The following is an 11,394-nucleotide window of genomic DNA, read 5'->3' as shown; positions in this document are numbered from 1 at the left end:
CTAAGTCACAGAGGAAGTCATTGCATAACTGATTAGCTATTCTCTTCCCCTTTCCATGCCCTATTCTTCCGCCCTAGGAAAGAAAGCCCTTGGTCAGTACTCTCTCCTCCCAGTTTCTCTCCCTCCAGGGAGTAAAGTTCTTATAGAAATGCAATGGACTGTGCTGGTCAGCACTCCTTGCTCCCTTTCCCCATGCCCTTTCTGTTTGTTCCTTTGCCATTGTTTAGTTTTGTATTATGCTGTTGTTGTTAGATCAATTGCCATTGGGGTTTTCTTGGCAAAGAAATTGGTGTGGTTTGCCACTTCCTTCTCCAGTTTTTAATTTTTTAAAAAATGTAGGTGGAGTTAAGTGACTTGTCCAGCATCACGTAGCTAGTTAATGTCTGAGGTCAAAGTTGAACTCTGGTCTTTCTGACTCCAGACCACTGTGCCATATAAACTATATTAGTGGCTACTAATGGTGTGTGTGTGTGTGTGTGTGTGTGTGTGTGTGTGTGTGTGTGTGTGTGGTTATCCACATTGCAGAAATTGTAGGGAAGAGGGGAGAGTTATGCGGTCTGCAAAAACAGAAGACTCTTAGACATAGCAGAAATTAGATGTATTGATCATTCTATAGGGACAGCTAGGTGGACCAGTGGATAGAGTGCTGGATCTGGAGTTAGAAGACCTGAGTTTAAATTTGGTCTGAGAAACTTACGAGCTGTGTAACCCTGAGCAAGTCACTTAACCCTGTTTAGCTCAGTTTCTTCATCTGCCACATGAGCTGGAGAAGGAAGTGGCAAACTACTTCAGATCTTTGCAAAAAAAAAACCCTCAAACGGGGTGACAAAGTGTCTGACAGACTGAACAACAACAATGATGTTTAGCCTATTGAAGAGAAACTCAGAGGACACCTAAAAGCTGGGCTTAAATATCTGAAGGGGTATCATATGATAAGAGAGAGTAGATATATTTTATTTTGCCAGTGAGAAATGGGTGGGCATTGGAAAGAGGTAAATTTAAGCCTGATATAAAGAAAAATTTCTCTAACCATCAGAATTATTCAAGTGTAGGATGGGCTGCCTCAGGAGGTTGTGGGTTTTCTGGACACTGGAGATCTGTAAGCAGAAACTGGATGACTATTTTTTTTGAAGGGGATATGTAATCATAAGGATTTCTTTCAAGTATGGGTCTAGGTTTGCTCTGAGGTTACTTCCAACTCTAAAATTTGGTGATTCTGATTTAAACCTATGTGTAGCAGAGCATTCAAATGAAATTTATGGCCTTCAGTGTTCCTTCAGAGAAGACTGAGTCATCAGAACACTGGAAGTGTCAGGTATAGATTCAGGAGGAGGATGAAGTCATATAAGAAGTAAGCCCTTGGGCAAGATTTTCTGAGTGAGCTGACCTCTTTCATTTTGCCTTTGTGCTTTTATCTCCTATTTCCCTGAAAAGTCCTTCCAGTCATCATTTCATCTGTGGTCTGGGTGCTGGATGAAAGAGATCCTGCAGAGGAAACTGAGGTTCTAGGTCTTCCATGGGGCTGAATGACAAAGATTTTAGGAATTAAAGTTCTTGGATTTCCAGAGATGTGGTTTCAATTTCTACCTTTAGTGATCAGGAGGATCACATAGGAAAGATGAGATCTGGACATCTAGATGAGATATAAACTGATGGCCAAGATTTTGGTGAGATTTGCTGTCAAAGCAAATTTCATGGTGCTGAAGATTGCCTCTTATCATGAGGAACAGAGTTGAATTGTTCTCCTTGTGCCAATCTCTTCTTCTGCTGCTGCCTCATCCTTGTTAAGCTCGGAGGTTTTAGGGAAAGGAGGTTTAGGTTTGGAAGAAGTGGTCCACAAGGTGGTTGTCCATGACAGTTGCTATGAAATTTTACTGGGTTTAATAAACCATATGACTTCATCAAATGTTCTTTTCACTCTGAATCTTATGGATGTAGGGGAATCTTATGACTGATAGCTAGAGAACAGGATAATTTCTTTCTGTAGGGTCAGAATAAGTTAGAGATTTCATTCATAAATCATCAGAAAGGGTTTCTGTTTGCCAAATTCTTTGAAATCCAGAGGGGTTGTGTTTGCCAGTGCAAATCTTGCCCAGTGGTCCAAGGGGCCATTGTTCAGACCACTAGGCTGGTGGCTCAGGTATATCGCCACCTGGTGGGTAAAATTCCATCTTGTGAGGAGATAAGTCCTGTGGGCTATTATTCTAACTGCATCAAGTGTCACCAGGGGACATGTGGCCTCTACTACAGTCATGTATGAATAGGATGGTTCACACCACAAAACTTTCCCACAGATCCTTGAAACTAACCCTTTGCAATAATTGGGAAAGGGATCCTACTTAACTAAATAAAGGATATTCTGAATTCTTAGGAGTTGTTCTCCTCCACCCCCATTTGAACTTTTTTCTCTCAGAGAAACTACGTTCAAGAGAGCACTGATTATAAAATAAAAGCTGACTCTTCAGTCATTGAAGAGTCTTAGGGAAGAAGAAAGGAAGCAGGGGTCCAGTCATGGAGGGGTAGGAACTGGAGACTTTTTAAAATAAAATTTGTGCCCTCACATTTCCATGACTCATTTTCTCTCAGTTTCTAATAATAATAATACTAGTGGATGACACTTGGATATTCTTAAACAGGATAGCCTCCTCTTGGGGAAGCTGTGAGAACTGATCATTCAATGTGGAGCTTTTGTAAATTCTCAGGATGTAAAGTCATGGGTAAATCCAAGGTACAGCATTGTTTCAATAATTGGAAATACTAGAGGTGTTATGTTTCAGAGCTTCACTTTAAATAAATAGCTCTGAGGACCCACAAAAACCAGGCTGAACTTAGATTTCCACATTTAATTCTCCCAATTCTTCCTCTAATCTGCACCCCCCCCCCCCTTTGTCCTCACCTCTGGGAAAGGAGACAAGCCCAAAGCTGCTAGCAGTTGAAGATGGAGAAGAAGGAAGAGAATGGGTTAATAATTAATGCCCCTGCCCAGGTATGTGCATATATACAGAGAAATACACTCCCCACATCTCTCCTCCTCTTCTCTTTTCCCCCATCCCTCCCTGTTGCCTCTGCAGCTGAAGTCATAGGAGGCTCAGAGGAGGAGGTTCAAGGAGGAGTTGGAGTGGGAAAGGGGGTGAAGGTGAAGGGAGGGAGCACTGTTTGGAAAGAGGAGAGCTTTTTGGCTGGTGGGGAAGCCTGACAGGCTGACGGAGGCTGGGGGAGAAGTGGGGGCTGTTCCTGCTTCTGTTATTGCTGTTGCTGTTGCTGCTGCTGTTGCTGCTGCTGCTGTGATGCTGAGCCTGTCCTGCACGGGGCGGTGGAGTCAGAGCCCGAGCACCAGCTGCAGCATTGGCGGCTACAGTGGCAGCGGCACCTGCATCACCTCCCGATCTTCTCGCCCATCCTCCGGGCTCTGTTTTCCCTTTTCCGTTCTGCACCTCTCGAGTGCAAGAGCCTGGAGGCTATGGATGTCAAGGCAACTCCCAACGGGGTGGCCACTATCGAGGACAGGATCTTACGGATCACGGGCTATTATGGCTATTACCCGGGATATTCCAGCCAAAAAAGTAAGCTGCCCCCTGAGCAGTGGTGGGGTTGTGATGTGATGTTGATGATGGGGCTGGTGGCAGTATTCTGGTGAGACCGAGAAGACTGCGAGACTGGCTTGGGGGTGGGGAAGGGACTACCTGGGCGACCTGCTGCTGCCGCGGGCACCTGGAGGCGAGACAGACCAGTGTGCAGCTGGAAGCCGCCCCTACCAGGTCCGAGGCATCTGGGCCACTTCGGGCACAAAGTATCTTTCAGTGAACCCAGTGCTAAGCTAGTAGAGGGATGGAGGAGGAACCATTTGTATGGAATAGTTTGGAAACCGTCGCAGACGTCGGGGCTGGGGTGCAGTGGGGATGAAGGGAGGCAAGAGAGCGGAGGAGTCCGGGAGGACCCTGTCTAGCGTTCCCGAGAGGGCGGGAGCAACCTGCTTACTCTGACCATCAGCAGAGTCTTCTAACATGGCTGTTCCCTTTAGATAGGCATTAGAGAACGAAGTTAAAGGGGTTTGGAAGATAGTGATAAGGGAAGGGTAGCGGGCAGAGCTTGAACCAAGTCTTTCTTTTTCCTTCTTGCGTGCTAATATGAAGAATACCTACAGTCCCGCACATGCCACTGCTTGTTCACTTAAAGGCTCAGGATTAGCGAGAAGATTTGATCTTTTAAGCTATTTCTAGCAAGGGGGAACTCCTGGCTTAACACCTTCTGTACTGTGATAATTCTGGGTAGAAAAAAGCAGCCCCTTGGGGTCAGCGCAGAAAGGTCTATGCTTTACCTTCTCCAAACCCCTGAACCATGTTACAAGGGCTAAACAGAAGAAACTGTCCAGTTCTCGTCTTCCTTTCCACTGAATGAAATCATGTAGATCTCTGAAGCCATCGCATTTCTGGAGCGGCGGGGCACCTTTGATGCCTAACAGTGAACGCTTCTGCAAAGGCATTTCCTTCAGCTCAGGGAGGTATCCAAAGATACATGTTATGATTAGTTCTGGCAAACACTGAAGGGCCTCTTTCCCTTAACTGAGAGTAGCAGCAGATCCATTTACAAGAAGATGAATTTGGGTTTTTCAATATCTCACCATTGCTCTCTGACAGCCAAAAGGAAGTCCATTTGATATCTTTCATGCTTTCCGCTAGAAGGTTTTGAGTTCCTGTGTTCAATTCTGAATAATGTTTTTATTCCCATTTATTTTGGGGGGACAAGTAAGAGTTCCTTTAAAACCGGGAAGATAACAACCAGTCCTCTCACAAATATGAGAAAAAAGGTTTTCCACAGAAGTTCTCCGCCCCCTCCCCATTGTTCCTCCCCCCCCCCCCCATCCTTTTCTTTGTTTAACAGTAATTATTCTTGGAGAGCCTTGCTCCCAGGACTGTCTTTGTTGGCATTTTTTCGAATGATCTTTTATTTTGTTTTAGGAAAGCCTTTTGATTTGGACCATTCCCGTGTAGTAGCTGTTTTTTCATTTGAGGCTTAGATTATTCATTTTCCATGCAGAAGTAATTATATAGTGTTAGAATTTTCTGGAAAGAAAATAACACACTATGCAGTGCTGTTGGAAAGTCTTTGTGTTAAAGCTTGAAGAAACTTTTGAGTGTGTGTGTGTGTTTGCTTCTGGTGAAGGGCTTCTTTTTAATCCTAGGAACTGGGGTTGACACTAGCATACTTTGTGGAAATTATATGAGTTTGTTTCTTGGAAATTTTAATTAGATACTGTAGGATTTTAGTAATTTAGAGGGCTTGCTAGTTTCTCTGTTTGTTCTCTTCAATTCTTAGGACTGCTTATTTTGTTCAACGACAGTATCTTTTCTAATAAAAAAAAAACCAGAAGATAAATCAAGGGAAGTGTTTTGGATTAGAACATTTCACATAAAACTTTGAGACTTTCCTGACTATCTGTACACATTGAATTTGTATCACAATGCCAAAAATGAGGAATCAAGGAAAATGCATTAATTGAAGCAAAAAATGGAAGGTAAGGGAAAATGAAAAATAGATTTAGATTGGTTATTGTTGATAGGCATTTTAAACTAAATAAGAGTTTATACAGATGAAAAAAAGAAACCCCAAAGAACAATTAGAATTAAGTAACAGAAATGTAACATTCCCTTAATTCTTTGGATGTCTGCAGAGGTAGAGAGAAGATTGCCTTTGAGCTCAGTGAGAGGCTGAGGGAGGAGAGTTGGAGAAGGGCCAGACAATGTAACACCATGAAATAATCCTGTCTTTAATGCAGGATTCAACTAGTAAACAAACAAATTGAAGTAAACCAATGCAATTGATTCAGGTCAATTGATTCAGCTGTTACCAGGAACTGAGGAAGGGATTTTGGAAGCCTGAGGCATGAAGGTGAACTACAGAATGCATTATACATCACATTTGAAAGTAATGTGACATTTTCATCTTGTGATTTGTTCTACTGAGGCTTAAACTATGAGACTGTGTCAGAAGATCTGGGAGAGATTACCTTTTGGGAGTGAATAGAAGGTTAGTTCTAGGGAAATGAACAAATGGCTAGTGTGTCATTTCAAAATCATTGACTGAACCATAAGAAAATCTAGCAGTCACCTAATACAACCCCCTGATTTTACAGATGAAGAAACAGAAACCCAGAAAGGTTAAACAACTTGACAGGTCACATAGGAAGCAAGTCAGGAAGACATGATTCAAACCTATAACCTTTGACTCTGAAGTCTACCACTTTCCCTCTGAATCTTGCTGTCACTCCCATTGAGAGCACTGTACCATGTCCCAAATTCAGTACAATCGACTTTCCTATTCACTTCTAGGATCTGATCGTTTCTCCTCGTGCCTGTGCACAATATTTTGTTAGATCAATAAGGGACAGATTGCAATTAGAGCAGCATGTATTCTTCATCCACTTGGATTTATCTTTTTCTGTGTGGATTGTTAGCCTGACACTCTGAGTGACTTTGTATCTCTGCAGTCTTCCAGGGATTGTCAGAACAATTTGGTGCATAATTAAAAACATTTGGAAAACTTCACCACATATATATGGGGGAATTCTACATGGCATTAGTAAATCCTTTTGAGAAGAAAATGTCTCCTTGAATTATGCTTCATTTCATATTGAAAAGCAGAGAACTACTGAACAAAGGTGTTCTTGTCCTTGTGTTTGTTAAAGAGTTTTATTAATTTTTAACCTTATTAGAGGAAGACCTTGAAGGCTGTGTTTAGCTCTATTCAACCAAATGCTTTAAACCATGTATGTGGTCAGTGAATATATTGGAGAAAGATCTGCTAGCTACCTTTGAATCCTCTTTGCTGTTATGATTGCTGATATATTAGAAAGAAACCTAAGAAATAAATGATTTCTTTTGTCAGGTTGGTAACTGGGGAAAAAAGTTCTATAGGTTGTAAGAGTCCCCTCTATTAACTTCTGGATTATTTCTTTTAATTTAATTCTTTCTTTGCAGAAATGGAATGATTTTAATATAAAATTAAATTAATATCTTTTATTTTTACTTATCTACATTTCTCAGTATATCCCGCCCACTCCTCCCTCCCATAGAGATAGTTTATTAAAAAAGAAGAAAAAAACAGTTAAGTGAAATTAGCCTAGATATTAAAAATGTCTGATTTTATATGTAGTTGTTTGGTCATTTTTTAGGTATGTCTGACTCTTTGTGACTCAATTTGAGGTTTTCTTGGCAAAGTTACTGAAGTAGTTTGCCATTTCCTTTTCTAGTTCACTTTACAGATGAGGAAACTGAGGCAAAAGGGTCAAATGATTTATTTAGGGTCACATAGCTATTAAGTGTCAAAGATCAGATTTGAACTCAGAAAGAGGAGTCTTCCTGACTCCAGGCCTAGCACTCTATCCACTACACCATCTAGCTGCTATTATTTGCAATATTACACACCTATTGACCTCCACCTCTGCAAAGATGCCTCTTTCCTTAGTGGTTTGTCTTCTAAAAACCATGCTGGGAAACTGAGATGCCTCTATAGACCTGTTAGGGGCTTACTGGGATGATTATATCCTGGCTATGGGTAATAAGCAGCTTCTTATTTATCTGGTGCCAGCATTCCTTTCTAGGATAAAAATACTGTGCTTTTGTGACTCCTGCCATTCCCCAAATTGCTTATTTTCAATAACAATTATATTTGCCTTGACAGTCACAGCTGTCCTGGTCATTTGCTCAGATTTCACCAATTGATTCTCTTATGATTAGAATTGTGACAGGCTCTAAAGCATGATCTAATTGCCACAAGACTTATGACTTTTCCACTTCATCCTTTGTAGATTTCCATTAATGAACCAATTCCAACAGAATTTCATCTTTATGGAGCCAAGTATGCACAATGCCCCATCTTAGCCAACTTAGAAGGGACAAAGTCTATTTCCTATCAGAGGCTTCTACCTAATTTAACTGGCTTTGGAGAAGTAAATCTTTTGTTGACTCCCTAAATAGATGGAACTCTGCTGTGACCATGCCCTTGGGAACCATTGTTCAGGGATCCATCAGGTTGCTGTTTCAACTTTTCCTTGTTAACTCCTCAGTTCCTTGGTGGTAGAAGCCTGCCTCTCTTCTGACCCCTTTGTGGAGGAGATTAGAAACGTTAGGGTTAGAAACTTATTTAGGGTTAGGGTTAGAGTTTAGGGTTAGAAATGTATTTAAGCATTGTAATAGGATAAGCCCAAGGCTTACTTAACATAAGTAATAGTTTCCAATTTTCATCTTCATTCCCTTTCCCATTCTTTAGTACTAATAGTCTCAATCTCAGTAGAATTTGGTAAATTTTCCAGCAAAATCTTTGGGTTGAAGATCATATTTCCTGCTGGTGCTCTATAGGTTCTTACTCTGAGCCTTTCAGTCCCTGAACCCTTTACCATCACCCTTTTCACATGTGTTGTTATCAAGCACAATCCTTAAAAATGATGAGGTCTTTCTCTACTTGCTGAATTCAGGGAGACAATTTGCTTCCATTTTCCTTATGTTGACTATGTGGATTGTCTAGGACCATTAACAAACAAGGCAATGAATGTTTGACCTGGTTCTTCCTTCATCTTCTATGTCAACATCTTTAGTATTCACCGAATTAACCCCTTCCTACCAGTGGGTTCCTTCTCTCTGTCCCATTGAAACCATTCTCTATATGCTACCAGAAAGGCTCTTGTCATAGGCCCTGATATGCCAGATATCTGACACTCTGATCACCTCATCCTTTGCATCTACATCACCCTTCCCTCACTTCAAGCACAGTATGAACAAGGATGCTATTTTGATCCAAATATTATCAATGTCACCAAAATATTGTAGGCTAGTTCTGAACTAGACTGATCGACTCTCTACATCAACATTAGAGATTTATATGTTATCTAACAGTTAAAAGGAGGTATGCTTAATCTTAGCAATAACAGGGAAAGGACACTCAGCAATACCATAGCACTGATTCAAATAGATGCCAGTCCTCTCATCTTCATAGAGAAATGGGTACCAGCAGAGCAAAATATAGTGACTTGCAGATCTACGAAATCTGATGGACCTTGAGGGAGAGGATACTCTCATAGGCAACCAGAAAGCCTCATCAAATAGCTCAAGCCCTAGTTTCCTGCTGGGAACAGTTTTCTTGCCTTTTAAGGAAGGAAAAATCAAAGCCTACAAAACAGAGGTTTGGGGAGATATTGTTTCTACCACAGGTGGGTTCTGTTTCTAGATAGTACTTCTGGTACAGTTACTTTGAGGAAAATTTGGAGTTGGACCATGATAAATCTCAGGTGTCTAGTGAAGACACATTTTAAATTGTATTTTAGAATCATGGAGTATATGAATAAAATAACTTGGGTACCCTAAAGGAATGTGGAGTATTTTAGTCCATCTTAATGTCTCTTCAGAGAATTTAGTGATGATAACAATAATTGGCAATATCTGATTCTCAGAGGCATTAGTACATTTCCAAAGAAACTATCTAGATAATTGCATTTAGTGGACACAATGAATAGTATCATTGATAATGTTTGGGGACAGGAAGAAAGTAAGAACGTTATCAGAAATGTATCTTCTATGAGTGAATCAGGTAGATATTCCCCCATAGAATCTGAGACCAGATAATGTTATTTTATAATCACTTTAAAGGCATATTATAGTCATTTTACAGACATTAGAATCAACTTCAGCATGTTTATCTATGATTTCTATTTAGTTACCGTGGTTCTCTCTTGCTTGGATGAAAAAGGCAATCTTTTATTCAAAGAGTAGTATGAAGTTGCTATAGTCATAGGAAGAGAAATATATGGACTTTTTCCTTCTTGAAGGAGGTTTTTCAAGCAGCAACACACACATACATATATAATTCATGTATATATTAAATGCAAGTAAATTCTGAAAAGTATTCTCACCAGTGAAATGAATGTAGTAAATAATGCTCCTTCTGGTTTTACTCTGATAATATATCTTATGCTTCTTTGTAGATTTTGCTAGGCCTGTATAAATAAATATGTTGTATGAGCAGTATTCAGAGCTATAATATATCTGTATGGGACAGCTAGGTGGCACAGGGGATAGAGTGCTGGGCCCAGCATCAGGAAGATTCATCTTTCCGAGTTCAAATCTGGTCTCAGTCACTTATTAACTGTGATAATGGACAAGTCACTTAGTCCTGTTTGTCTCAGTTTCCTCATCTGAAAATGAGTTGGAGAAGGAAATGGCAAACCACTCCAGTATTTTTGCTGAGAAAACTCTATATGGTGTCATAAAGAGTCAGACATGATTAAACAGCAACAATAATAAACCAGGAGGTCTGCAGTGTGATGTCTGTGTCTATGATGATTCTGGTATTGTGCATATAAGTATATGTACTAGTACTAGCTAGCATTTATATACACTTTTATATTTTTAAAAGTGCATTAAAAATCTCATTTTTTCTTCACAACAACCCTGGGAGATAGGCACTGTTATCTTCCTTGTTTTTTAGAGGAGGAAACAGAGTTCAAGTGATTTATAACTAGTAAGTATCAGAGGTCAGATTAGAACTCAGATCTTTCTCACTCTAGGTCCAGCACTATACCCACTGCATCATCTATAATTGTCCTTTATAATTTGCTTATCAATCCTGGTCCTACCACCACCTATCGCCAGATAGAGTTGTGACATCTTAACTGATCTTTCTGCTTCTCTTTTTCTCCCTCCTCCATTCATCTTTTGTAGATCTGCTGAAATAATCCTCCTCAGAGAAAAGTCTGATCGGGTCATTCCCCTACTTAGAAAGCTTCTCTGGCTTCCATCTGCCTGTAAACTAAGACAATTTCTTCAGCCTAGAATTTAATAAAGGCACTCTACAATCTGCTTCCAATCACCTTTTTCTTTCTAATTTCACACTAGACATTATACTCTGGGCAAACTGCACCACTAGATTTTCCTCTTTTGGAAGATCCTCTCTTCATCTTGTCCTGTTGACATCTTTCTCTTCTTTCAAGGTTCAGCTCAGGGGCTACATCCTTCATGAAACTGTCCCTCATTCCTTCTGTTGAAAATGTTCTTTCCCTTCTCACATTTTCCCATGCTTTGATTGGATCCATATCACAATTAACCCTATTTATGGTGGCCCAAAAGTCTTAGTGAAGTTTTAGGCTATTAAAGCTTTAAAAACTTTCGAGACTTCCTTTACTATACTTTGTGTGTTTGTCTCCCTTCCTCTCCCAATAGACTATTTATATTTATATTATATATTTATATATATAAGGAATTTATATTCCTTGAAGGCAGGCTCTCTATTTTCACCTTTGTTTTTCCCCAAGATAAAGTAAAATCTCTAAGATATAATAGGTGATAAATACAGATTTATTATATTGAATTGATATGTACCTACTGTTGCCTTATAATGTAAATA

At 40.1% G+C, this 11,394-nt stretch overlaps 1 protein-coding gene across 1 annotated transcript in view; it reads left to right on the top strand.

Moving 5' to 3' along the window:
* The first annotated feature begins 3,061 nt into the window (after window positions 1–3,061).
* Window positions 3,062–11,394, top strand: part of SLC35F4 (solute carrier family 35 member F4) — a 312,021-nt gene continuing 303,688 nt past the window's right edge. Inside the window, exon 1 of the mRNA XM_001369008.4 lies at window positions 3,062–3,563. Coding sequence (XP_001369045.1) covers window positions 3,461–3,563 — 103 coding nt within the window. The 5' untranslated portion in view covers window positions 3,062–3,460. The remainder of the gene's footprint in view (window positions 3,564–11,394) is intronic.

Source organism: Monodelphis domestica, chromosome 1, assembly GCF_027887165.1.
Source record: "Monodelphis domestica isolate mMonDom1 chromosome 1, mMonDom1.pri, whole genome shotgun sequence".
Classification (NCBI taxonomy): domain Eukaryota; kingdom Metazoa; phylum Chordata; class Mammalia; order Didelphimorphia; family Didelphidae; genus Monodelphis; species Monodelphis domestica.
This window is presented reverse-complemented; position numbering and strand designations above follow the sequence as displayed.